Below are 27996 nucleotides of genomic sequence, written 5' to 3'. Positions count from 1 at the left end.
TAAGAAAAAAAGATTGAAAGCCTAAAATTAAATGAAAATTTTTTTTTTTTTTAAAGCAAAAGATCAAAAATAATTTTTTATTTTTATTTTTGATCTTTTGCTTTTTTTTTTTTGTCTTTTTGAACCCAGATCTCTCCATAAAGAGGACCTGTCATCCTTATTTCTATTACAAGGGATGTTTATATTCCTTGTACTAGGAATAAGTGTTAAAAAAAAATTAAAAGGACAGTGTAAAAGTAAAATAAATTAATAACAAAAAAATATAATTTAAAGCTCCCTATCCCTGAAGTGAACGTATACTTAACTCACGCACGCATATGTAAACAGTATTTGAACCACACATGTGAGATATTGCTGTGAATATTGGAGACAGAGCAATAATTCTAGTGCTAGACCTTCTCTGTAATTCTAAATAGATGACCTGTAAAGGCATTTAAAGCCTCGCCTATGGAAATTTTTAAATACTATAGTTTGTCGCCATTCCACGAGCGTGCACAGTTTTAAAGCTTGACATGTAAGGAATCTATTTACTCGGCATAACATCATCTCTCACATTATACAAAAATATTGGGGTACCTATTGTGTTGCAAACGAGTGTGCAAATACCGTATGTCCTAAAAAAATGTCGATCAAAAAAATGAACAATCGCCATTTTATTTCCTGGGGTCTCTGCTTTAAAAAAAAAAAAAATATAATGTTTGGGGGTTATAAGTAATTTTCCAGCAAAAAAAAAAAAACTGATTTAAACTTGTCAACAAAAAGTGCCAGAAAAAGCCTGGTTGGCAAGTAGTTAAGGTTAAACATGGCAAAAATAGCTCAATATATGAGCAAACTGAAAATCTACAATATTTGCCTTTAATTTCCAATATTTTTTATTGAGGTTTTATGAAAAAGTAAACAAAACTTACAACAGTGCAAAGTGTGCCCACAGGGCTCAGTCAAAAGGCTTAGCAATTGCAAGACATGGATTAGAGAAATACAAATATAAACATTGCAGGGTATAAAAAATACCAATTAACCAAAGTAATCCATAGAATGGTGACTCAAGTCAGAATAGATATACTGCCTCCAATCCGCCACACCGGTGGGCAGCGGGCCCCGCCCCCCCTCCCCGGTGCCCCTCACGGGAACACACTGCCCTGGGAAGGAAGCGGCCCTCACCCCCCAATCCCACCATCGCATACCAAACCGGGGGAGGCATTTGCCATCGGTCAGTGCACTGAGAGGAGTAGAAGTTTTGAAGGAAGGATAAGGGGAGAAAAAAGAGAAAATAAAAAGAAAGGGAAAGGAAAAGAAGAAAAGAGAGAAAGGGAAAAAAAAGAAAAGATCAGTAGCGGCGTATAGAAAGGGGTCAGCATCCAGGTCCGTCCGTCCCCCCCCCCCCCCAATCAGGGGCATCAGCAATCCCTATCGCCCGATAGGGGCAACGGCACTCCCCCGTCAAGGAGGGCCGGCCAGATATCAGAGCCAAGGGTCCCAGGTCTTATCAAACATACGCATCTTATCATTAAGCAGCGCCACCATCCGTTCATTTATCATGATCCAGGTCAGTTTAGCTTTGAGCAGTTCAAGCGGTATGACAGGAGTGCGCCAGGAGCGAGCGATTGCAATTTTAGCAGCTGTGAATATAAAAGCTATAAGGCATTTAGTATGTTTAGACTTCCCAATATTTGCCTTTAAATGATGAAGTATGTTTTCTGACCTCTCAAATTAGACAACCAAACTTTTTTTGGGTTGTGTACTTCTTCTTTTTGATTGGGAGTCAGTGGGAGCTGTGCTATGTCTGTGCTTAGTCACTTATTGACAGCTATGACATGCCAAGGTAAAGGAATGACCTCTAACTCTTTAGGAATTTTGAAAGTCTGTAAATGTTGCATGTGGTGCCACAGAAGAAAGTGCATTTGTTAAAGTCAAGGCTATTCTTGGTACTATATTCCCTCAAACTATTTTTCAAGCTGATTTATGGCATTGAAATATTTTTCCAGTATACACTTACAGCACAGCTTGTGAAGAACTGCAAATCAAATTTCAATTCTTCAAATGCTTTTACACAATGGGAAGCCAATTACTGTATTGCGTGTGTCCTGTTTTATTTTTTTGTTCTAGGAAAACTGTACTATTAACCCTGTTTGACCAGCAGTCATTAAAGCTTAGCTGCTCAAGCCAAATTTACCAGCGTCAGCATTCCTTGGTTACATGGTAATATCTCTGATAAATTTGTATACCTAAATAGTTTTATATATTCTCTGAAAGTGGAAATACACTCCCCTCCAGTGGTGTAAATTCCGCAAGCTTCCTTGCTGACCACCAACATCTTATTGTGGGTACCAGATCTTTATCCGTCTTGATTGCTGCACTGGGATGACCTGAGACCAGCGCAGGGGCTCATTCTTCTTGGCAGTGCTAAAATGTACACATGTGCAGCTCAGTCTACACCTATATATAGGAATTATAGACAGGCAGGTGAGGATTTTAATCTGCAGAAGAGAGATTTACTGAAACTGGTACACACAGAATCTGGTGCAGCTGTGTAGAGATGGGCTTGGGCATGTTCCAGATCTCATGAGACCGATCCAGCCAGGAAGCCAACACTGCACTCCGCTAATCACAGGCAGTGAGACATTTCCTGGTCCGCAGCTGCACAGATTGGGAAATGTCTCAGTGCCTGTGATTTACGGAGTGCAGTGTTGGCTTCCTGGCTGGATCGGGCCTGTGGAAACTCAAAAACACCCAAGCCCATCTCTACAGCTGTGTATAGTAACCAATCACAGCTTCCAGGTTTTATTGGCAAAGCCTAATTGAACAAGCTGAAGTTAGAAGCTGATTGGTTACTTTGCACAGCTACACCAGATTCTGAGTGCACCAGTTTTGGTAAAATCTCCCCCAGTGAGTCTCTTCTGCAATAAAAAGCCTGCCTTGTTTGCGAATTTCTGTTTTTCCAGTTAGTGTTCCACTTTAGGGGCAGATAAGACTTTTATGCGTACACTATTTAGTAAAAATCATGCTCTGTTTTTAAAGTGGCTGTAGATCCCCCTTGTGTGTTTGTACCTGTAGGTAAGCCTATAATAAAGCTTACCTGTAGGTACTGTAAATATCTTCTAAACTTGCACAGTTTAGGAGATATTTACTGTATATTGCACCGATGATGTCAGCGTGTGCTCTGAAGGAACTGCTGCCTGTGCCGTTTTTTCAGAGCCCTGTGCCGTGACCAGCGGCTCCCGTGCTCACGCAAGGGAATGAAGTCACGCGGCTCCGGCCTGTAGCACGGACCCAGAAAGAAGATGGGTGAAGATGGATGCTGCCTCCAATGGGGACGACGAGGGCTTTGTTTAGAGGTAAGTGTCAAATGTGTGAATATGCAATGCATACTAGCACATTATGCATTTACTTTTCAGGTAACAAAAAAGAAAAAAATTACTTTACTCCCTTTTTAATAATGGCTGACAAATGTGCCAAGGTGTAAACGTTTTTTCTATTTGTTGTATTTTTTTAATTTATTGTATTTTACAAATACAGTATTAAACAGATGAACACTACTGCCACCTTCAGGCTGCAGTGGCATCTTTGGGCTGCAGGTTTATTTTGCCAGTGAAACCTCCTGTCTGTTTGTGGTCACTTCATCTTAGTTGACAATATCACATTATGCAAATTATTTTACAGGATTTTATATAGTGCCAACAGTGTGCACAGCATCTTACAAAAAAAAAATGATTTGTTCCCAACTTTCGCAGGGGACAGGAACAGTCAGTAACTAGACAGTCTTATGTTTGATAACCTATTACCAGCACAGGACATCATGTTGGGGAATATTATTGTGCAGATTGTAGACGGAAAGAGGTTGCCTGTTAAAATTACATTGTGTGCATTTTCTGATCCTATTCATTACTTACAGCTGTCAGAAGAGCTCATACAGGCACTCCCTGAGATGGCAGAGGGACATTTTCTGAAAGGTCTAATCCATTACACACAGAAGAGTTACAAAGAGGCTGAAAAAAGGTTGGTCGCTTCATGTCTTTAATGTGCAGGAAGAATCCCCTCCAGGTCAGCTTTCTCATCATAAACAATAGGCAGTGCATTGAAGCATTGATGAGACTGGCTTGGGAAAGGGTACTAAATATTGTTTTTGAACATGTCTTTGATGGGTTTAATGTATCCAGGTCATACGACAGCTACTGTGCCAATAATCATTTAAACATCTCCAAAATTACAAAACAAGCCCCGTAGAATGAGTCTTTCTACTAGAGACAATTACTAAAGTATATTGGTTAAAAAGTTACATATGGAAGCAAGAGCTCTCATTTAAAACAAGCTTATTCCCTCAGTGGAGTTCTTGTGGGGAAGACTTGAACAAAGCTTGATATGTGCCTTACAACCCCCCCCCCCCCCCAAAAAAAAAGGAATCTGTAAATCCTTTTAGTTTTTATGCCTGGACTGAATTAAAACTTGATTTTTTCCTATGGATTACTTTGCTCTGTACATTATAGTTGCCTTTTGCACTGCCCTACTTTACTACAACCCCATAAAAATGGGAGGGGGGGGACCCACCTTTGCAGTTCCCCCCCCCCTCCCCCCCATATTGTGCTGCAAGAGTTATTTGCTTATTATGTGTATTGGATTTCAGAACAAGCTGTATCTCTTACCTCATACCCTACCCTGGTTGACTCCAGTGCTCTCCTTCCCAGAACTCAGGTCTGTGGGTAGAACCTCTCCGTCATCATGTACAATACAGGGACATTAACCCTGTATTGTATGTTTTGGAGGCCCAAATGTGGGAGGCATTCGCAGCTTATAGAGGAGCTACAGGGGACTGGTTGCAACACTAGAGGGACCTTGCTGGAGCGAGGAATAGGGTAACCTACTGCAAGGTTGAATTTTTTTTTTTCTAGGATTTGGCCATTAATCCGGTTAAAAATCCTTATATATACCCAGTAAAGTGACTGGCCTCAGGTGATACACAGAGATTAAACAAATCCTCCTACGTACAGTGGGTATAGAAAATAATGACCCCCCCCTTTAAAATAATCATATGTTGTTGCTTTGCAGCCTGAAATGAAGACGGATCCAGTTTTTGTTTTATCCACCTATATTTAGTCAGTGCAACTTATAACATCCAAGTGCAAGATACACTTATAACATCCAAGTGCAAGATATAACACCAACATGTCAGAAAAAAATTCAAAAACAGAATCACTGAATTGGAAAAAGGATCACCCCCATGTGTCAGTATTTTGTTGAACCACCTTTTGCTTTAACCACTTAAGGACCTGAAGGTTCTACCCAGTGGTGTATTTAGGTTTTGTACTGCCCTAGGCCTGACTAAACTTGTGCACCCCCTAATTTAAATATGGTCCACCCCTTCCTGCTAAGGTCATGCCCCTTCCTGGTTAAGCCATGCCCCTATACCCTCTAAACCACACCCCTTCCTCTTTAGGCTCCACCTTTTCCTCTTAGAGCTCCACCACTTCCTTCCTGTACATTAAAAGTGGATACAAAGTGCCTACTTGTATATTTTGTTTTGTATACCATTTCAATTCGAGTCTATTGGAATGCAAAAGTTCAGGTCAGAAGGAGGTCAAGTGCACCTGTCAATGAATTCTGAATGTTCAACGAAACATCTTAAACTGATGTCAGAACAAATGCCAGTGCTAAGTGATAACAAAGACTCAATCAGGCAAAAATGACTCCAAAATATGTCAACACACAAATTGAAAGATCTTTTACCCGTGTATGTTTAATTACAATACATTTTGCTAAATAAAACAGGATTAACTGGCAAAAAGCTGTTCCTATAGAGAAAAACCTAAGACAAAATCAGCAGGTTGCAAAAACCATGAGCAAAAAAAGAATACATTCCAGCTATGCTTCTCTTTCAGAAGACTACAAAAGCCTGGTAGTTTCATTACACCAACACCTGAGCTCTCAAGATTTAACTCTAACAACATGTAAGATTCATTAGCGCTCAAAGTATAACTCACAAGGAAATAATCCCGCAATAACTTTAAATATCTTTTCTAAGTTGTCAAGCAGAAAGGAAACCATCCAAATGCCCTCTTCAGAGTTGTCTGTAAGAATGCAAAGAAAAAACCCTCTGCTGCCATACCTGGGGGCTTCCCTCCTCTCTTCTCCCTTCTCCGCGATACAGACACAGAGAGCCCTGGGAGGAAGTTCCATTACATATCGTAACTTCCTCTCAAGGATGGCGCGGAGGAGAGTAGGTGGAGCTTTAGGCTGCTAAGACCTGCTGCCAGTGCCTTACTAGTATTGGTGGCCGCTGGTCTGTCTGAAGATCAGGCCGGTCACCGGCCACCAGCCAGTATTATCATATGGCAGCAGTGCAGCCGCTTTATGGGGGCACCAGACCGATTTGCCTCTTAGACCCTGCCCCCCCCCCCACCCAGTCATAAGGCTGGCACTACACTTTACTAACAATGTAGTGCAAGCCGGTGGGGACTCTTTTCATGTGGGAGACGGAAGGAGACTATTTTTTTTAGTGCGGGGGTGGCTTTTTTGCCCCCCCCCCCCCTGCAAAGTGCTGCCCTAGGCCTGGGCCCTGTTGGCCTAGGCCAAGATACAGCGTTGGTTTTGCCCCCTTAATGACCGGGCCATTGTTTGCAATTTGGCACTGCGTGATTTTTACTGGTAATTGTGCAGTCATGCAATGCTGTACCCAAACAAAATGTATTTCCTTTTTTTCCCACAAATAGAGCTTTCTTTTGGTGTATTTGATCACCACTGGATTTTTTTTTTTTTTTTTTTTGCGATATAAACGAAAAAAAGACTGCAAATTCGGTGGAAAAAAATTACATCTTCTACTTTTTTTTATAAAAAAAATATTCAATAAACTCAGTTTTTGTCAAACATTTAGGCCAAAATGTATTTAGCTACATATCTTTGATAAAAAAAATCTCAATAAGTGTATATATATTGATTTGTGCAAAAGTTATAGCGTCTACAAACTATGGTGTATATACTGGAATTTACACAGCTTTTACTTTCCGACTGCCTATCTTATTTCTTGAGGTGCTAAAATGGCAGGGAAGTACAACCCCCCCCCCTAGTACCCCTTTTTGGAAAGTAGGTACCCCAAGGAATGTGCTGGGAGGCATGTTGAGCCCATTGATTATTTCATTTTTTTGTCACAAGTGTTTTTTTTTTTGCACAAAGTTGTCATTGAAATTATATGTTGCCCACGCATGCCATGGGTACATGTGAAATTAAACCTCGAAATGCAATCTGCTGCTTCTGCTTGGGGGTCCCCCATGTGTGTGAGACTTTTTGGCATTCTAGCCACGTACAGGACCCCAAAAACCAATCACTGCCTTCAGTCTTACTAAGGGCGTAAATTGTTGATTTCACTCCTCACTACCTATCACAGTTTCGGAGACTGTGAAAGGCCAAGATAGCACAAACACTCCCAAATGACCCCTTTTGAGAAAGTAGACACCCTAAGCTTTTTGCTGAGAGGCATGAGTCCATGGAATATTTTATATTTTGCCACAAGGTTTGGGAAAAATGACAATTTTTTTTTGTAAAAATTTTTGTTTTACACAAAGTTGTCACTAAATGATATATTGCTCACACATGCCATGGGTATATGTGAAATGACACCCCAAAATACATTCAGCTGCTTCTCTTGAGCACGGGGATACCACATGTGTGAAACTTTTTGGCAGTCTAGCTGCATACAGGACTCCAAAAAAGCATACAGGACTCCAAAAAAGAATCTCCGCCTTCAGGCTTTCTAAGGGCGTAAATTATTGATTTTACTCCTCATTACCTATCACAGTTTCGGAGGCCATAAAATAGTGGTCCTCAACCCTGGCCTACAGGGCCCTCTAACAAGCCAGGTTTGCAAGATAACTGAAATACATCCCAGGTGATATCATTTGCTGCTCAGTGATTGCAGTACTCTAGTCTGCATCTCCCCAAGGTAATACTTAAAATCTGGCCTGTTAGTGGGCCCTGAGGACCGGAGTTGAGGACCACTGCCATAAAATGCCAAGATAGCACAACCCCCCCCAAATGACCCCTTTTCAGAAAGTAGATACCCTAAGCTGTTTGCTAAAAGTCATGTTGAGTATTTTGCAGATCTGTCTTTTTGTCACAAAGTTTTGAAAATTGAAAAAAAATATTCCTTTTTTTTTTTTTTTACTTCATTTTCTTCAATAAATGAGAGATGCAAAATACTCACCATTCTTCTTAGCAAATACATTGGGGTGTCTACTTTCTGAAAAGGGGTCGTGGGGGGGGGGGGGGGTTGTGCTATCTTGGCATTTCATGGCCTCCGAAACTGTGATCGGTAGTGAGGAGTGAAGTCAACAATTTATGCCCTTAGAAACCCTGAAGGCAGTGATTGGTTTTCGGGTTCCTTTACGCAACTAGGCTGCCAAAAAGTCTCACACATGTTGGTGTTCGGTGTAATTTCACATATAGCCATGGCATGTTTGAGCAATATATCATTTAGTGACAACTTTGTGGAAAACTTGTGACAAAATATAAAATATTCCACGGACTCAACATGCTTCTCAGCAAATAGCTTGGAGTGTTTCATTCCCAAAATGGGATCATTTAAGGGGGTTTTGTGCTATCTTGACATTTCAGGGCCTCCGAAATTGTGATAGTGGTAGTGAGGAAGTAAAATGAGGAAATAAAATGAGCAATTAACGCCCTTAGAAAGCCTGAAGGCAGTGATTGGTTTTCGGGGTTCCATACACAGCTAGGCTCCCAAAAAGTCTCACAAATGTGGTATCTCGGTACTCAGGAAAAGCAGCAGAATGTATTTTGGGGTGAATTCCACATATACCTATGGCATGTGTGAGCAATACATCATTTAGTGACAACTTTGTGTAAAACAAAAATTGTCTTTTTCCCAAAACTAGTGGCAAAATATAAAATATTCCATGGACTCAACATGCTTCTCAGCAAACAGCTTGGGGTGTCTACTTTCCAAAAAGGGGTCATTTTGGGAGGGGGGGGGGGTGTTTGAACTGTCCTGGCATTTTATGCCCAATACTAGCAGCTTATGCCACACATCATCCTTTTTTATTTTTACTAGAAAATTACTTTGAACCCCCAAACATTATATATATTTTTTAAAGCAGAGGCCCTACATAAAAATATTGGGGGCGTTGCATTTTTTTTTTTTTTTGTCACAGTATTTGCGCAGAGATTTTCCAAACACTTTTTTGAAATTTAGTGCACAAATACACTATATTCTACCAAATTGTTTGGTTAGATATAAAAGATAAACCTTTGTCGAGTAAATAGATACTAAACATGACAAGCTTTAAAATTGCGCACGCCCATGCAGAGGCAACAAATTACGTACACTTTTAAAAGCCTTTACAGGTTACCACTTTAGATTACAGAGGAGGTCTACTGCTAGAATTATTGGCCTCGATCTGACATTCACATGCATGGTGCAATTGCTGTTTACATATGACACGAGACCGATGCTTGCATTCGGGGGGACGGGTGTTTTAATTTTTTATTTTTATTATATATTTTGCTTTTTTATTTTATTTTGACACCTTCTCTTTCCTGTTTATATTTTTTTTTATATTTTTTTATTGGTATTACAGGGAATGTAAATATCCACTATGACCTTCCCTTTTTTTTTTTTTTTAATTGGGGTCTATTAGACTCTAGATCTCTCCTCTGCCCTTAAAGCATCTGACCACACCAAGATTGGTGTTATAAGATGCTTTCCCAATTTCCTTATGGTGCTGTTTCTATCTGGTGAAACTAAACTCATGAAATGCTCGTAGCCTCCTGTATCTTAGTCCATAGAGATGATCGGAGAGAAATAGAGCTGGGAGTTTGAGTCATCTGCTATGTGCTAGAGGGGGTGTTGGCTTAAAGTAGAACTAAAAGCAAAACTTTTTTTTCATTTTAGATAGTGTAAGGGAAGATTATAACCCCTGTTTTTCCCCCACTTACTGCCCCATAACCAAAACAGGAAATGAGAAAAATCCCTCTATAGTGAAGAAAACCATGCCAGAACTAGTGTCTCCATTGTAAGACATCCCCACTATTTCTGTTCTGGGGACAACCCAAAATTTGGGATTTTGCTTTCACTTTCAGTGATAATGGTAAACGGCAAATAGAGAGGGCGATTCTTCCTAATGGGGACACAGACAGCAAAAAAAAGTTGGCAGGTGTTTCAATCTCTCTCCACTACAGTTTTTCCTTAAGGCCCTCAAAAAAAACTGACAGGCGGATCTGAACGGACGCCCCATGCATCCCTATGGGGCAACGGATGTCAGCGGAGACACGTTCGCTGACATCCGATCCGTCAAAACCGGACGGATAGAAACCTTATTTTCCACCCGTCTGACGGATCAGATGGGATGAGAACGGACAGATGGTCCATTCCCATCCGATTCCCCCATAGAGATAAATAGGGACCTGGTCTCCACACACAGCGCAGAGACACAGCTGTCATCCGCCTGCTCAGTGGAGGTTCGGCAGATTGATCTCCCGCTGAGAAAAATGGAGTCCGTCTGGCGGACTCCGTGTGTGAAAGAGCCCTTAGTCATACAAGGAGTGGGTCATGCAGAGAGAGGAGAGATCTGAGAGGAACCAGACTCTGTGCTTTGGATGCATGGTCCGTTCCCATCCGATTCCCCCATAGAGATAAATGGGGACCTGACAGCTGTGTCTCCACACACAGCGCGGAGACACAGCTGTCATCCGCCTTCTCAGCGGGGGATCAGCAGATTGATCCCCAGCTGAGAAAAACAGAGTCCACCTGGCGTGTGTGAAAGAGCCCATACAAGGGGTGGGTCATACATATAGCAGAGAGAGGAGAGATCAGAGAGGAACCAGACTCTGTGCTTTGGATGCAGGTTTGTACACACTATAGAGGGATGTGCTTTGTTAATTTTCCATGTCTGAGGTTTACAACCACTTTAATGTTCTAGTTTTTGTTATTTTCCTTTAGGAGCAAAGTGTATGAGATCATGTCCTAATTGTTTCTGCCTTTTTCTGTTGAAATGAATGTTAGTGGAAATAAATAAGCATGTTTAGCTTTATCTCAGCCAAACATAATGTAAGGGCCTTTTGGAACCCTGGCTGCCTTTTTATGAAAAGTAAAATACACAACGAATGCCGTTTACCCCTTCTGGTGTTCTTGTAAATATTTTTATTAGCATTCAATATTAATTCAGTCTGGTCATGCCAGTACACAATGTCCCATGCTGGTAGGAACAACGTGGCTGGGAAGCAGCATTTTTCCATTTCATTTTTCATGTATAATTTTTGTATTGTGTTTCAGTTTTCAGAGTGCCATTGAGAGAAATCTGGAGGTTGCAAACTATTATTACCATCTTGGAATCACTTACTGGTTTATGAGCGAAGAAACCAAGAGAGACAAAACAAAAGCTGTTACGCAGTTTTTAAAGGTAATTAACCTTTTTTTTTTTAACCTTTGGGTGGTATTCACTGTAGACTGGGAATACTGGTAGATTGACCATTTTCCCTCAACATACCAGTCATTCAGAAGCTGGTTTTCAAGCTCTGGTAAAATGTGCCAGCCCCCTGTTGCATGTCTTTTGCAGGTAGCACTTTTTGATGGTTACAGAATATTCTTTCTATGAAAAAAATAAATAAAAAAAATAGGCTTTCATGGCTTTAGTCACTTTAGTCACATAGAAGAATTTCAAAAATAAATTGTGGATAAGCAGTCCTGAACAAAGATTTTTGAATAGCTGTATGATGCAGTAACAGAATTCTTTTGTTTGCTTTTGTATACTGTTCTATAAATCAACATGATGTAATGGGGGTCTAAGGGCTCTTTCACACGGCCGCTCCGTGTGAAAGCTCCGCTGCGGGACTTTTTTTTTTTCACGGAGCGGATGACATTTGTGTCATCCGCTCCGTAAGTCCGCATATCATCCCATCCGTTTGCGGATGATATGCGGACATAATGTAAGTCTATGGGCATTGCGGATGTCAGCGGGTGACACCGCTGACATCCGATCTTCCTTCCTTTCCGTTTTTTGAACGGATGAAAAAATAGGGTTCTGTTCCATTCCAAAAAACGGAACAGAACTGAAAGGAAGAAAATCGGATGTCAGCGGATGGTATTCCGCTGACATCCGCAATGCCATAGACTTACATTATGTCCGCAAATCATCCGCAAAAAAAAGGATGATTTGCGGACACATGGAGCGGCCGTGTGAAAGAGCCCTAAGGCATTAAATCCTGAACGGTGTATTTTGTTAGGCCAGGTAGATAAAAAATATTTTGATTGTATTTAGTGGTTTCACATGTTCAATACAGTAAAACCTTGGATTGCGAACATAACTCGTTCCAGAAGCATGCTTGTAATCCAAAGCACTCTTATATCAAAGCCAATTTCCTCATAAGAAATAATGGAAATCTCAGATGATTTGTTCCACAACCATTTATTCATATAAAAATGATTACAGCAATACAGTACAGTATAAAGTGTATGGTGTATACAGTACGTGGCCAGAGTTCCGGGGGCAATACGAGCAGTAGAAGGATCAACGTAAAAAAAAAAAAAGAAATAACACTCACAATGTTAAAAACGACATCCCACGTTAAAGGAGTTGTAAAGTCAGAAGGTTTTTTATCGTAATGCATTCTGTGCATTAAGATAAAAAGCTGTCTGTGTGTGGCAGCCTCCCCAGCACCCCCTAATACTTACCTGAGCCCCATCTCTGTCCAGGGATGTCCACAAGTCCCTCAGCCATCTAGGCTCTCCCTCCTGATTGGCTGAGACACAGCCATGGTGCCATTTGCTCCTGTGGCTGTCAGTCAAAGTCAGTAAGCCAATCAGGAGAGAGAGGGGGGCAGGGCCGAACCACAGCTCAGTGTCGGGTGCCCCCATAGCAAGCTGCTTGCTGTATGGGCAATCGTCAGGAAGGAGAAGCCAGGAGCAACAAAGAGGAACCCGAGAAGAGGAGGATCTGGGCTGCCCTGTGAGAAACCAACTGCACAGAAGAAGGTAAGTATAACATGTTTGTTGTTTTTTTTTTTTGTTTAAGCGAAACTTTACCATCACTTTAATAAGTCTGGTGCTTATCCATGTATCCTGGTGTATACAGCAAAGCCGCTGGTGTATATATTACTGTATGTGGCCAGAGGTCTGGGGGCATTGGTGGCTCCCAGCGCTTCCTGGAGAACTTGGAGACACTCTGGAACTGTTAACACTTCAGGGTGCTCTGAACGCGCGTTATGCTCACACCACCCAGCTGGGAGGGTCTCTGAGTGTCTCTGAGTTCTCCAGGAAGCGCTGGGAGCCACCAGCGCCCCCGAACCTCTGCGGCTTTACTGTATACACCAGCGGCTTTATTGTATACACCAGTAGTTTTACATGGATGAGCACAGGTATTACTGTACAATAAAAGCAAAACCCAGCAGGAGCTACAGAGTATAAAAGAGAAGAGAGGCACCTCAAAGTGTAGCAAATATGGTTCCATTGATTGAAGGTTCAACATTTAGCAACTCACATGCAGGCATCTGGGGTAAAGCTATCCACATAGATCATCCTCCACACCGCCGGCTCTCACCGTATTCAGTCTGCAGTCGTGCACGGAAAGACTACCCTGCAGTAGAGCGATCTGAGAAGGAGGCTTGAAGCGCTCGTGGAGCGCAGTGTGAAAGGATGACGTCTATTGCGTTGTGGAGGTATGGTCTATGTGGACAGCTTTACCCCAGATGCCTGCATACTTAGATGTGCCTTTTTTGTTCATCAACCATGTAAGTTGCTAAATGTTGAACCTTCATTAATTGTAACCATGTTGCTACACTTAGAGGCGCCTCTCTTCTCTTTTATACTCATTTGTGACATGAAGCTACAAGACATTGTTTCTCAAGTCAAAATTTATAAAAAAAAATTTGGTTTGTCTTGCAAAACACTCTCAGACCAAGTTGCTCTCAATGCAAGGTTTTACTGTATAACTATATCCTAATTTCCTGTTAGATCAGAATATTTTTTTAGGGTAAATACAAGCTTACAGCATTTTATAGTTAATCTGAAAATATGGGATGATACATACCGGATGTTGACTGCTTATGCCAAACAGTTGGATTTTCACATTTGGCAGACTGTTTGGCTGGGTTCACACCAGTGCCCTCCTAATGACTCTTATTAGACCGTGCATTTTCTGAAAGGGCAACAAAGATGCAGCGTGCAGGACTCTAATGCGTTTTCATAAAAATGCACGGTTTAATGGAAATCAATGGAAGCGCACCGCATATAAACCCTCATAAGTCACGGTGCAACCAAACCACATCATGTCTTTTTGAACAAAGCTGGTAACGATACTATCAGACGTTCAAAGATGGGAAATCTCAAGAATAGCTTGTTGCTTACTGTGTAGGGGCTGAATAGAACCAGGGATGGGTGCAAGTAGAAAAGTTCAGAATTCAAGGTTTGTTTGTTTTTTTTGGTTAATCATATGTAAAAGTCCCAAAATCCAGGTGAAAATGATAGTCCCACAACTGTTGTGATAGGTAGGAGACCCTGATGTGGACCCAGTGGCACCACTCGCACTCAAATCCTGCTTAGCAGATCTCTTGTGACCCCCTGTTTAAGTGGTCAACAAACACCCGTGTGTATATTGGCTCACCAGTCACAGTGGTAAGAGAAGGTCAACATCAAATAATGTCAGCAAAATCGTGACATTAAAAATAAAAGATTGCCAACATAGCGTGATACTGTATAAACTAGAAATGTATTAAGTTGTGGGTGCACTCACATTTTCAGCATAAAATCCAGGCATTGATTGGTGTATCAAATGCTAAAATACTCGATATCCAGAAGTTAAAATGGCCGACTCACAATCCCGTATGCATAGTGATGTGCATAGATGGAATGCCGCATGGAAGTGCTTCCTAGTTTTATTTAATGTTGACCACCTCTTACCACTGTGACTGGGGAGCCGGTATACCCACAGGCGTTTGTTGACCACTTTAACAGGGGGTCACATGAGATCTGGTAAGCAGGGTTTGAGTGTGAGTTGTCACTGGGTCTACATCAGGATCTCCTACCTATCACAACGATTGCGGGACTTTTACATATGATTATTGGATAATTTTTTCACGGCGCTGCACTATTTTTTTGCTTTATATTAGTTGTGTTTTTGTATCATGAACAGAGTGTTCAGCAGCTTTTTGAGTTTTTTTCTGGTGCAGATTTGTTCTTGTTTTTTTGGGTTAAGCCAGCCCTCTCATTGTAAAAGAAGGAAGCACAGAGCAGTGTCAGTAAATTTTGAAGCTCTTGTGGGAAAAGCAACTGACAAACTGCATAGGAAAAAGTCAGGGCAAAAATCATAGGAAACGAAGAACTAACCCTATAGCTGCCAGAGCCATTTTTGAGTTTTTTGTACGCGTTTATAAAAATCATTTTATCCCTGAAGAGCGCAATAGTTCTCAGACTGTCATTTACCGTTAACTCTAAACTGATGACCTGTAAAGGCTTTTAAAGCATTGCCTATGGATGGATTTGGGTATTAAAGTTTATTGCTGCTTCGTGGGGTCCACGCAATTTTAAGGGTAATGTGTGAATATACACTACCCTATTACCAAAAGTATTGGGGCGCCGGCCTTTAGACGTGAATGAACTTTAATGGCATCCCAGTCTTAGTCCATAGGGTTCAATATTGAGTTGGTCCACCCTTTGCAGCTTCAACTCTTCTGGGAAGACTGTCTACAAAGTTTAGGAATGTGTCTATGGGAATGTTTGCCCATTCTTCCAGAAGCACGTTTGTGAGGTCAGGCACTGATGTGGACGAGAAGGCCTGGCTCGCAGTCTCTGCTCTAATTCATCCCAAAGGATTGAGGTCAGGACTCTGTGCAGGCCAGTCAAGTTCCTCCACACCAAACTCGCTCATCCATGTCTTTATGGATCTTGCTTTGTGCACTGGTCCAAATCATTTGGTGGAGGGGAGATTATGGTGTGGGGTTGTTTTTCAGGGGTTGAACTTGGCCCCTTAGTTCCAGTGAAGGGAACTCTTAAGGTGTCGGCATACCAAAACATTTTGGACAATTTCATGCTCCCAACTTTGTGGGAACAGTTTGGGGATGGCCTTCCTGTTCCAACATGACTGCTCACCAGTGCACAAAGGAAGGTCCATAATGACATGGAAGAGCGAGTTTGAGGTAGAGGAAATTGATTGGCCTGCACAGAGTCCTGACCTCAATCCAATAGAACACCTTTGGGATGAATTAGTGCACAGACTGTGTGAGCTGGGCCTTTTCATCCACATCAGTGCCTGACCTCACAAATGCGCTTCTGGAATGCAATTCATGCAATGCCAAGCCCCTGCAAGCAAAGCCAACAGAATACTGGGATGTATAAAAAAGGGGATTCATTCCAGAAATAAAGAGATTTTCTCTTACGTCCTCCGACAGTCGCCGCCTCTTCATATTCGTCACATATGGGGTATTAGACTTTGCTCCGAAGGAGTAGCTAGGCAACAGAATATGTTAACAATAAAGCTTTAACATATCCCACCCTCAAGGGGTGGTCCCCTCAGTCAATACCCTCCTACTTCCTGCAACCATATCTCAGTTTTAATGTCTAGCTTGTCAGGAGTGGCTGGCTCTCTCTGTGCTGGGACTTTTTCTTCTTTTTAATATTTTGTTTGAGTTTTCTCTCTACCTTTACTTAGCTGTTATTTTTGTCAGCATTAGTTAGTTCTTCGGACGAAGAGGATCATGCAGACTGGGTCTCGGGCTGATCCCCCTGGTCGCAGGTCGTGGGTCAGTGGCTTCCCAGTCTGCCATCGAGCGTTCAGCCAGGTAACGCTCCTGGCACAGTGAACGACCCATCCCTGTTCGGTGCAGGGATGATTGGTGAGGTGGCTACCTCACCGGACGCTGTGCGGTTTCTGAACCGCCATTGTGTGCGTCTTGTATTGCGACTCTCCCTGCCTCATGTGCAGCGGCTTGTTCGCCTGTGCGGGTTCCCCACGCCATGTGAGGTAAGTGTATTTATGTGGGGACCTGTCTGTCTGGGGGGGTCTCAGTCTGGGACTGTGTAACCTGCCTTTGAATCACACTGCTTGTCTCCCTATCTCTCGGCTGCATGCTGTGGGCTGCAAGGGGGGGGGGGAGCTGTATGACACTGAGTATGTCAGGCTGGGCAGTGTGAGGAGCTGTGTGCTGTGGGGCATGTTTTTAATGGCATGTTGGGGCATATACAGCGATCGCTGCGGCGATCTAACATGTACCCATATAATGGGATTAAATTGTGTGTGATTTTATGCACTGTGGAGCGGCGATTTCGGCGCCAAACGACGCCATTTTACCGGCGCCCGCTCCGGCCGCATGGTTTACATGCACGGCGGCCATTTTCTTGTAGCCTCCATAGGCTTACATAGAGCGCCCTGGCAGCATCACTTCCTCTCTCCTGGAAGCACCGATCGAGGCAGCAGCAGCGGCAGAGTCTCCTCAGGTTTTATCCTTCTATTCCTGTGTTCCATTGCCTGTATTCAGTCTGTATATTCCCTGTGGGGGTCTCATTGTGCCTGAGTGTGGTGCGGTGGGCTGCGCTTGCCGCGCTTGCTGTAAAGGGGCAGTTAACCCTTGGTTGTCTGGCATACAGGGGCAATGGATTCTCAGGAGGGCAAGTTTCCCACAGTATTGGTGGAAAGCCAGGGGACCGCTGTTTCCCCCCCAGGGGGGGATTTAGCCACTATTGTGGCTGGCCTTGCTGCACAGGTGCAAATGCTGGTGGCTGCTCAATCTACTAAACGGCCCAGAGTTGCTCTGTCCTCTGATTCTGAGGGTGAAGGTGATGGGGCTGTTCTGGCAGGGACCCCCCTATCGGGGTCCCGCTCCTCTCTTGATCTAGTGGGGTCTGAGGTAGAGGCTGAAGTTGAGGGGGTTGATAATTCTCCCCCTGGCTCGCCTGAAGAGCTTGCAATCATGGATGAGTTGATTGCTTCCATTAAGCAGACGCTACGTTTGCAGGACGAGGTGTGTCCCCCGGCTGCCTTGGCGGCTTATGGGACGCAGAGAAAACGCAGGACGCCGCAGGTTTTTCCCTGCAATGCTGATTTTCAGCGCGCTGTTAAGGACCAATGGCGCGATTTGCGCAAGCCTTTTGCGGTACCAAGTAAATTTAAGCTGCGTTATCCTTTCTCGCCTGCCGCTGATGAACGGTGGTGTGTGCCTCCGCCAGTGGATCATGCTATTGCGGTTTTGAACAAAGCCACTGCGATCCCTGCAGAGGGATCCCCTGTTTTCCGTGATGCCACGGATAGGAGACTGGAGTCTCTTGCCCGTCATACTTATTCTGTTACGGGTTCTATGCTTAAGGCTCTGTTTGCTTCTCTCATGGCGGCCCAGGCGATCGCAAGTTGGACGCAGATGCTTAGGCGCGTCCTGGTGGCCGATTCGGCCTCGGCGGCGACCCTGGATATGGTGGATCAGATCCACCAGGGTGTCATGTATCTGTGTGATGCGGACCTGGACCTGATTCCGTTGGCTGCACGTGTGCACAGCGTGGCGGTGTTGTCTCGCCGCCTGGTTTGGTTGAAATGTTGGTCGGTGGACCAATCTTCACGTAAAACCTTAGCCAATCTGCCTTATGATGGGTCTCGCCTTTTTGGGGAGTCCCTGGATGTGTTGATTAAGGGGATCACCGGGGGTAAGAGCACTCTCTTGCCCCATTTCCCCAAGGCTAAGGGGGCTTCTGGGAAGAAGCATGCTAATTTTCGGCCCCCTCAGGGGTCCTTTCGTGCCTTTCGGCCGCACTACAAGGGCAAGCCGTTCAAAGGCCAAGGCTCTCAGAAGAAGCCCTGGTCTGGGAAACAGAAGTCCGGCCAATCCGGACCTGCGGCCCATAACAGTTCGGCCTGAAGGGGCGCCCTCACCCAGTTTTGGGGTGGGGGGACGCTTGCTCGGTTTTCTTCAGCCCTGGTTGGCCCGTGTGTGGGACAGATGGGTTCTGGAAATCGTTCGATCTGGTTACAAGATCGAGTTTCTCTCTCGGCCGGAGAGCAGATTCTTTCCCTCAAATCTTCAACTGTCTCCAGAGCGCCTGCGGGATCTGCACCTGGCGGTGCGGGACCTGAGGGCTCAGGGAGTGGTGGTTCCGGTGCCTCATCGGGACAGATTTCGGGGGTTTTATTCCAATCTGTTCACCGTGCCCAGGAAGGAGGGCAAGGTTCGTCCGATTCTGGACTTGAAAGCTCTGAACCGCTCTGTGCGGGTTCGCAAGTTCCGCATGGAATCCCTGCGCTCGGTGGTGGCTGCCCTGGTTCCGGGGGAATTCATGGCCTCCATCGATTTGAAGGATGCGTACCTTCACATCCCCATATTCGAGGGTCATCAGAGGTACCTTCGATTTGCCATTGCGGAGGATCACTACCAGTTTGTGGCGTTGCCCTTTGGGCTCGCCTCGGCTCCGCGGGTCTTCACCAAGGTGCTTGCACCGGTTCTGGCATTGTTGAGAGCCCAGGGCATTTTGGTCCTGGGGTATCTGGACGACATTCTGGTTCGGTCTGCGACCAGACAGGGTCTGGAGAAGGACCTGTCTGTCACGATGCAAACTCTGCAGGAGTTCGGTTGGACGATAAATGTTCCAAAGTCGACACTGAGTCCGTCGGTTCGTCTCCCCTATCTGGGAATGATACTGGACTCGGTGCAGGCGGAGGTCTTCCTGCCGGAAGACAAACTCAGGACTCTTCAGGAGGAAGTCAGGTCCCTCAGGGACGTTCCACACTCGTCTCTGCGGACGGGTATGAGATGTCTGGGATTGATGGTCTCGGCCTTCGAGGCGATTCCTTTCGCGCAGTTTCACACGCGGGGTCTCCAAGCGGAGATCCTGTCCAGGTGGGACGGGCGACCTCAATCTCTGGATCTTCAGATCTCGTTGAGTCATCGCGCCAGGGAAAACCTTCTGTGGTGGCTCCAGTCCCCGTTGGTGTCCGGGGGCAAGTCGTTTCGTCCGATCTCGTGGACGATAATCACCACGGATGCCAGCCTGTCGGGCTGGGGTGGTGTTCTGGGCGTTCTGTCCGCCCAGGGGACCTGGTCGGAGGGGGAGTCTTCCCTCCCGATCAACATTCTGGAATTGCGTGCGATAAGGCTCTGTCTTCATCGCTGGACGGACCGGCTGCAGGGCTGCCCGGTTCGGGTGCAGACGGACAATGCCACGGCGGTGGCCTACATCAACCACCAAGGGGGCACCAGGAGTGCCCGAGCGGCTCGAGAAGTGGCCGACATTCTGTCTTGGGCCGAGACTCATGTCCCGGCGATAACGGCGGTTCACATTCCGGGAGTGGAGAACTGGCAGGCGGACTATCTGAGTCGCCAGACCCTGGATCAGGGGGAATGGTCTCTCCACCCGGCTGTCTTCCAGATGTTGTGCGCGAAGTGGGGTCTTCCAGATGTGGACCTGTTCGCGTCTCGCCTCAACTACAAGGTGAAGAGGTTCGTGGCAAGGACGCGCGACCCTCGGGCAGACGCGTCGGACGCATTAGTGGCCCCGTGGCATCGGTACAGACTGATGTACGCGTTTCCACCGATTCAGTTGCTGTCCAGGTTCCTTCGCAGGTTACACTCGGAACGCAGCACGGTGATTCTTGTGGCACCGGACTGGCCTCGCCGGTCCTGGTACGCAGACCTCGTGAATCTGGCGGTCGACGCCCCTTGGCGTCTGCCTCTTCGAGACGATCTACTGTCTCAAGGACCGATTTACCATCCTGCTTTACAGTCGCTGGCTTTGACGGCCTGGCTGTTGAGACCGAGGTCCTGAAGGAGAAGGGTCTCTCTCCGGAGGTCGTTCATACCTTGATCAACGCGAGGAAGTCTTCCTCGGGAAAGGTTTATTACCGTACTTGGAAGGCCTATTTTGCCTGGTGTGAGTCCAGGGGGTTTTCACCCCGCACGTACTCGGTTTCCCGTGTGCTGTCTTTCCTTCAGACGGGTGTCGATCAGCGTTTGGCGCTGGCTACGATAAAGGGTCAGGTGTCTGCGCTGGCCGTTCTGTTTCAACGTCCCATGGCTTCCAACTCCTTGGTTGGCACTTTTATTCAGGGTGTGCGGCATCTGGTTCCTCCTAGGAGGGATCCTTTGCCCCCTTGGGACTTGAATCTAGTCCTATCTGTGTTACAACGTGCTCCTTTTGAACAGATCAGGGAGATCTCGTTGTCTATGTTGTCCAAAAAGGTCGCCTTTTTGGTGGCGATCACTTCGGCTCGCAGAGTGTCGGAACTGGCGGCTTTGTCCTGCAAGTCTCCGTACCTGGTTGTTCATTTGGATAAGGTGGTCTTGCGACCTAATCCTTCCTTTCTGCCGAAACGAGTTTCGGAATTCCATCTTAACGAGGATATCGTTTTGCCTTCGTTGTGCACGAAGCCTAAACATCCAAAGGAGGTGAGATTGCACTCTCTGGATGTTGTTCGGGCGATAAGGGTTTACCTTAAATCGACTGAGTCTTTTCGTAAGACGGACTCCTTATTTGTTCTTCCAGAGGGTCCTCGGAAGGGCATGGCGGCTTCGGCCTCTACCATCGCCAAATGGATCAGGCAGACCATTGAACAGGCCTATGCCTTGCAGGGGAAGGTTCCCCCTGTGCCTGTGAAGGCGCACTCTACTAGATCTCTGAGTACGTCTTGGGCCTGCCGTCATGGGGCTTCTGTAGCCCAGGTGTGTAAGGCGGCGACCTGGTCGACCGTGCACACTTTCACAAAATTCTACAAAGTAGATGTTCAGGCATCGGCGGATGCTTCCTTTGGCCGCAAGGTTCTTAGTGCGGCTGTTCCATAGGGTCCCTTGTTGGGGACTCCTGGCTGTTGGGATAGTTTTTTGTATCCCCTGGTTTTTTTGTCTTTTCCTGGGATGTTGCTCCTGTTGAGCACTTATTTTTGCTGTTGCCCAGCTGGTTTCCTTCCTTTGGTAAGGTTCCTTTCTTTGATGTGGAGACTGCGTTGCCTTTCGGCGCGGATGCGTTTCCCACCCCTCATGTTTGCACTGCTTTGGGACGTCCCCATATGTGACGAATATGAAGAGGCGGCGACTGTCGGAGGACGTAAGAGAAAACGGAATTTTTGTAGAATCTTACCTGTAAAATTCCTTTCTCTGAGTCCTCCGACAGTCGCCGCCCCCGCCCCTCTTTTGGGGTTTGAATGTATACTCTACTGCTATTCCACTAAAACTGAGATATGGTTGCAGGAAGTAGGAGGGTATTGACTGAGGGGACCACCCCTTGAGGGTGGGATATGTTAAAGCTTTATTGTTAACATATTCTGTTGCCTAGCTACTCCTTCGGAGCAAAGTCTAATACCCCATATGTGACGAATATGAAGAGGCGGCGACTGTCGGAGGACTCCGAGAAAGGAATTTTACAGGTAAGATTTTACAAAAATTCCGTTATTCTCCCGCTCTACAAGACTCTGGTCCGGCCACATCTGGAGTATGCTGTCCAGTTCTGGGCACCGGTCCTCAGGAAGGATGTGCTGGTACTGGAGAGAGTCCAGAGAAGGGCAACAAAAATAATTAGGGGAATGGAGGACATCAGCTATGAGGAAAGACTACAAGCACTGAACTTATTCTCTCTGGAGATGAGACGATTGAGGGGGGATATGATATCAATGTACAAATACTGTACTGGCGACCCTAGCATAAAGAACAAACTTTTTAGAGTAAGGGAATACAATAAGACGCGTGGCCACTCACTAAAACTTGAGGAAAAAACGATTTAACCTTAAAATACGTATGGGGTTCTTTACTGTCAGAGCAGTAAGGATGTGGAATTCTCTTCCACAAGCAGTCGTATCAGCAGGGAGCATTGATCGTTTCAAAAAACTATTAGATGGGCACCTTAAAGACCACAACATACAGGGGTATACAATGTACGGTTAACAGCAAACACACACACACATCATAGGTTGAACTGGATGGACGGATGTCTTTTTTCGACCTCACAAACTATGTAACAATGGAATAATGGTCAAAAATTCCCATAGACACACTCCTTAACCTTGTGGACAGCCTCCCCAGAAGAGATGAAGCTGTTATAGCTGCAAAGGGTGGGCCAACTCAATATTGAACCCTACGGACTAAGACTGGGATGCCATTAAAGTTTATGTGTGTATAAAGGCAGGTGTCCCAATACTTTTGGTAATTTAGTGTATATGCAAATATATATATTTGGGTAATACACTCTGTATAGTGTGTGTGTGTGTGTGTGTGTGTAGACTAAAACTAACTTGTGTGTTTATTCTTTCTTTTTTTTGTATTTGCACATGTTCCCTATACCTCTTTTGACAGTACTTTGCCTATTACCCCTAAAAATGGGCATAATTGAAAAAGAATCATCCTCCCATAGACTTAAATGGAATTTTCCAGAAGTTTTGTTTTGCCAACTTTCAAACAAGACTGGCCAAATCCTGGGAGATAAGCCCATCGCTGTTCCCTGGGGAGTCTACTCATGTTTTCTTTGAGCCTTCTGTGCATAGAGAAAAACTCAGATCGGAATAATTAGCCCTGAGCAACTGCTTACAATACTGGATAAATGTTGCTCATGAGACATATGAGTTTCAATCCTTCCCCCCATGTGGTATAAAGAGAGCGTTTTGCTTTCACTGCTGGAGTATTGTGACACCAGGAATGAATTTAGCAATGTCCTGGTTTTTCACAGTATGATTACGGGCAGCAGTAGTTAACAACTAAAGTGATCTGTTGCTAAACAACAGAAAGGTGTAGACTTACCTAAAGTATTAATATGACATCCCAATTTTGTTTGCTTTTTCCACTCAGACTAGGATGTTCATCTTGCAGTATGGCTGTTTGTGTACTGTTATTAAGTTATTTAATTTGTTCCTTATCCTTACTGAACCCTTTGATCTGCAGGCTGCAAAACTGGACCCCTGTTATTCCAAAGTATTTTGCTACTTGGGACATTACTACAAAGAAGTAGCTGGTGACAAAGGCCGAGCTCGAGGATGCTATAAGAAGGCATTCGACCTAGATAAGAAAGATGGAGAGTCAGGAGCAGCCGCTGTGGACCTCAGTATGGATCTTGGTGATATGGTAATAAAGACTATTTTTTTTTTGAAGAAAAACTTTAATGGTTTTGGGGCAAAGCATAGTCTTAGCTTTTTCTGTAATCCTTTAGTACCGAGTACATTCATGACAGTGGGTTCACAAAGCTCTATGGATTTTTTAACCCCTTGATGACAAGCATTTGCACATTTGCAGCTTCACTGAAGTGGGTCTTGTTCGGCCTATGCAAGCACCTACACTATATTGCCAAAAGTATTGGGACACCTGCCTTTACATGCACATGAAATTTAATGGCATCCCAGTCTTAATCTGCAGGGTTCATTATTGAGTTGGCCCACCCTTTGCAGCTATAACAGCTTCAACTCCTCTAGGAAGGCTGTCCACAAGGTTTGGCAATGTCTATGGGAATGTTTGACCATTCTTCCAGAAGCGCATTTGTGAGGTCAGGCACTGATGTTAGAGAGAAGGCCTGGCTCACAGCCTACGCTCTAATTATCCCAAAGGTGTTCTATCAGGTTGAGGTCAGGACTCTGTAAAGGCTAGTCACTGGTGCGCAGTCATGTTGGAACAGGAATGAGCCATCCACAAACTGTTCCCACAAAGCTGGGAGCATGAAATTGTCCAAAATGTCTTGGTATGCTGACGCCTTAAGAGTTCCCTTCACTGGAACTAAGGGGCCAAGCCCAACCCCTAAAAACAACCACCCACCAGAATTTCCCCCCCTCCATAAAATGATTTGGACCAGTGCACAAAGCAAGGTCCATAAAGACATGGATGAGTGAGTTTTGGGTGGAGTTACTTAACTGGCCTGCACAAAGTCCTGACCTCAACACCTTTGCGATGAATTGTAGAGAAGGCCTGGCCCGCAGTCTGTGCTCTAACATCAGCGCCTGACCTCACAAATGAGCTTCTGGAAGAATGGTCAAACATTCCCATAGACACTCCTAAACCTTGTGGACAGCCTTCCCAGAAAAATTTAAGCTGTTATAGCTGCAAAGGGTGGGCCAACATAATATTAAAACCTAGGCTCTAAGATTGGGATACCATTAAAGTTCATGTGCGTGTAAAGGCAGGCGCCCCAATACTTTTGGTAATATAGTGCTTGTTTGTGTTGGGAGCATGCTGCACAGCACGCTCCCTGCACGGAGACAGAGCTATCACAGACACCTCCAAGTCTCATACTAAGGGCTCTTTCACACGGTCCGCCTCCGTAGGCGGATCCGTGTTGCTCAGCGGGGATCGATCCGCGATCCCCGCTGAACCGGCGGATGACAGCTCCGTCTCCGCTTGCAGAGCGGAGAGGGAGGTGTCTCAGCCCCCGCTGCCCTCTATGGGGGATCGGATGAGAGCGGACCGCTTGTCCGCTCTCATCAGATCCGATCCGATTACTGAACGGATGGAAAAATAGGGTTTCCATCCGTCCAGATTTCACGCACAGGATCGGATGCGGATGGCAGTGGGTGTCAGCGGAGGTGTCTCCGCTGACATCCGCTGCCCCATAGAGCTGCATGGAGGATCCGATCAGATCCGCCTAAAAAACTGACAGGCGGATCTGATCGGAACGCCCGTGTGAAAGAGCCCTTAGGTGACAGCTCCAATCGGAAGCTGGGAGGACCAGCTCTCAATGAAGCCGGTTCACACCGCTCCGGGGCAGCCACATTAAAAAGAGGTCCTGTGCGTCTTCTGGTCAGATTTAGGTGCAAATTCAGGCAAAAATTGGGACCTGATTCGCACCTGAATCAGGGAACAGGGACGCATGGGACACCATGCTGTGAACCGTGGCCACAGCATGTGTGAACGGAACCTAAAAGTAGTACAGCATGTTCAATTTTCAAAGTCCGTTTTCACTTAGTTCAGTAAATGAGGTAAAGCAAAGTTAAAATTTGCTTTGGAAAGAATACCCAATGGTGTTTATGGAAAATTAACCAGTATAGGGTTAGTTTGCTAAAATTGAAGAGTGCAAAATCTGGTGCAGCTGTGCATGGTAACCAATCAGCTTCTCACTACAGCTTGTTCAATTAAGCTTTGACAATAAAACCTTGAAGCTGATTGGTTTCTGTGCAGAGCTGCACCAGATGTTGCACTCTTCAGTTTTTATAAATCAGCCCCTATGATTGCAACTCTTTCAGTAGTAGAACATGTTTTATTCTTTATGTGAATCAACCCCAGTATCGGGAAATGTACAGCAGGTCCATAGACATCATGTGGCTGCCAGTCCACATGTTATGAGGTCTGGCACTTTAAGGAAGCCTATAGATGTAGTTTTTTTTCATTCAGCCAGCGGGTTGAGTGAAAAAAAAAAACTGACATGAATCCCCCCCCCCCCCCCCCCCCCCCCCAATGTCCTTGTATTCTGACAGCTGGATACATTCTTGTTTAATGGAATAAATGTATTGCTGTCCTCTGATGTCCTAGATTTTGCAGCACCTCCCGATAAAGCAGGTTGGAAACCTGTTCAGAATTGGCTATATGCTAAGTGTGTTATGTGTATATGTCTGTACAGTTCTGTAGTTTTACTGAAAAATATCTGTCTTCCAGGACACAGCTTTAGCTATTTTGTCAGCTGTTACAGAAAAGGCAAGTGCAGGAACTGCAAAATGGGCTTGGCTTAGACGAGGTCTCTTCTATCTGAGAGCTGGTCAGCATTCTAAAGCTGTGTCTGAGTAAGTGTGCAGTGCCATGTTTACCAAACTTGGCTCATTCATTCATTGGTTAAATCCGCTTTCTTTTTTTTTTAAGTGTTTGTCCAGCTAAAACATATCTTGTGTTCGAGTGGAAAAGTGTTATAACTCAGAATTTTCAACATGCCTTTTGAGAACTAAATTCAAACCAGATCATATAAAAAAATACTAATTTTATTGATCTACATTTTTTAAAAAAGACATTTAAAACCTATTTATATATACCATACAGTAGAGTATAGTAGCCCAGCTGAAATTGGATTTTAGTTCAAATGGTCAATGATCCGATACTTACTGGGTCCACACATTTTGGAGGAGCCCCCACTTCTGCAGGACCACAAGTATCATACATCATACAGTATATATAGCCTACAGCCACATCACTCTGAACGTGCCTGATCTCGTCATACAGTATATATAGCTCTGACTAAAGAGAAAAGATATGACAAAAAAGAGGGGAAAAAAAGCCACCAACATACGTATGCAAATAACAATTATTAGCAACATATTAATGAGTTAGCTAGCTTCAATGGGATCAATAGCGGAGCCAAACACTGGAGAGAAAAAAATTATAATTTAATACCAAAAAGCAAGTTTTCATTAGTTACAGAATCTCACAAAAGTGAGTACACCCCTCACATTTTTGTAAATATTTTATTATATCTTTGTGACAACACTGAAGAAATGACACTTTGCTACAATGTAAAGTAGTGAGTGTACAGCTTGTATAACAGTGTACATTTGCTGTCCCCTCAAAATAACTCAACACACAGCCATTAATGTCTAAACTGCTGGCAACAAAAGTGAATACACCCCTATCAAAAAATTGTCCAAATTGGTCGCAAAGTGTCAATATTTTGTGTGGCCACCATTATTTTCCAGCACTGCCTTAACCCTCTTGGACATGGAGTTCACCAGAGCTTCACAGGTTGCCACTGGAGTCGTCCTCCATGACGACATCACGGAGCTGGTGGATGTTAGAGACCTTGCGCTCCTCCACCTTCCGTTTGAGGATGCCCCACATATGCTCAATAGGGTTTAGGTCTGGAGACATGCTTGGCCAGTCAATCACCCTCAACTTCTTTAGCAAAGCAGTGGCCGTCTTGGAGGTGTGTTTGGGGTTGTTATCATGTTAGAATTCTGCCCTGTGGCCCAGTCTCCGAAGGGAGGGGATCATGCTCTGCTTCAGTATGTCACAGTACATGTTGGCATTCATGGTTCCCTCAATGAACTGTAGCTCTCCAGTGCCCCCAGCACTCATGCAGCCCCTGACCATGACACTCCCACCACCATGCTTGACTGTAGGCAAGACACACTTGACTTTGTA

The 27996-nt window shown here is 44.8% G+C and overlaps 1 protein-coding gene across 1 annotated transcript in view; it reads left to right on the top strand.

Annotated features, from left to right (window-relative positions):
• The window catches only part of SKIC3 (SKI3 subunit of superkiller complex), a 249004-nt gene that overhangs the window by 71208 nt on the left and 149800 nt on the right, over window positions 1–27996 (top strand). Inside the window, exons 13-16 of the mRNA XM_082272834.1 lie at window positions 3893–3996; window positions 11276–11402; window positions 23836–24015; window positions 26527–26651. Of these exons, the coding sequence (XP_082128960.1) occupies window positions 3893–3996; window positions 11276–11402; window positions 23836–24015; window positions 26527–26651 (536 nt within the window). The remainder of the gene's footprint in view (window positions 1–3892; window positions 3997–11275; window positions 11403–23835; window positions 24016–26526; window positions 26652–27996) is intronic.

This window comes from Pelophylax lessonae, assembly GCF_965119305.1.
Source record: "Pelophylax lessonae genome assembly, chromosome: 1".
Classification (NCBI taxonomy): domain Eukaryota; kingdom Metazoa; phylum Chordata; class Amphibia; order Anura; family Ranidae; genus Pelophylax; species Pelophylax lessonae.
The sequence above is the reverse complement of the archived record's forward strand: the minus strand, read 5'-3'. Positions and strand labels throughout refer to the sequence as shown.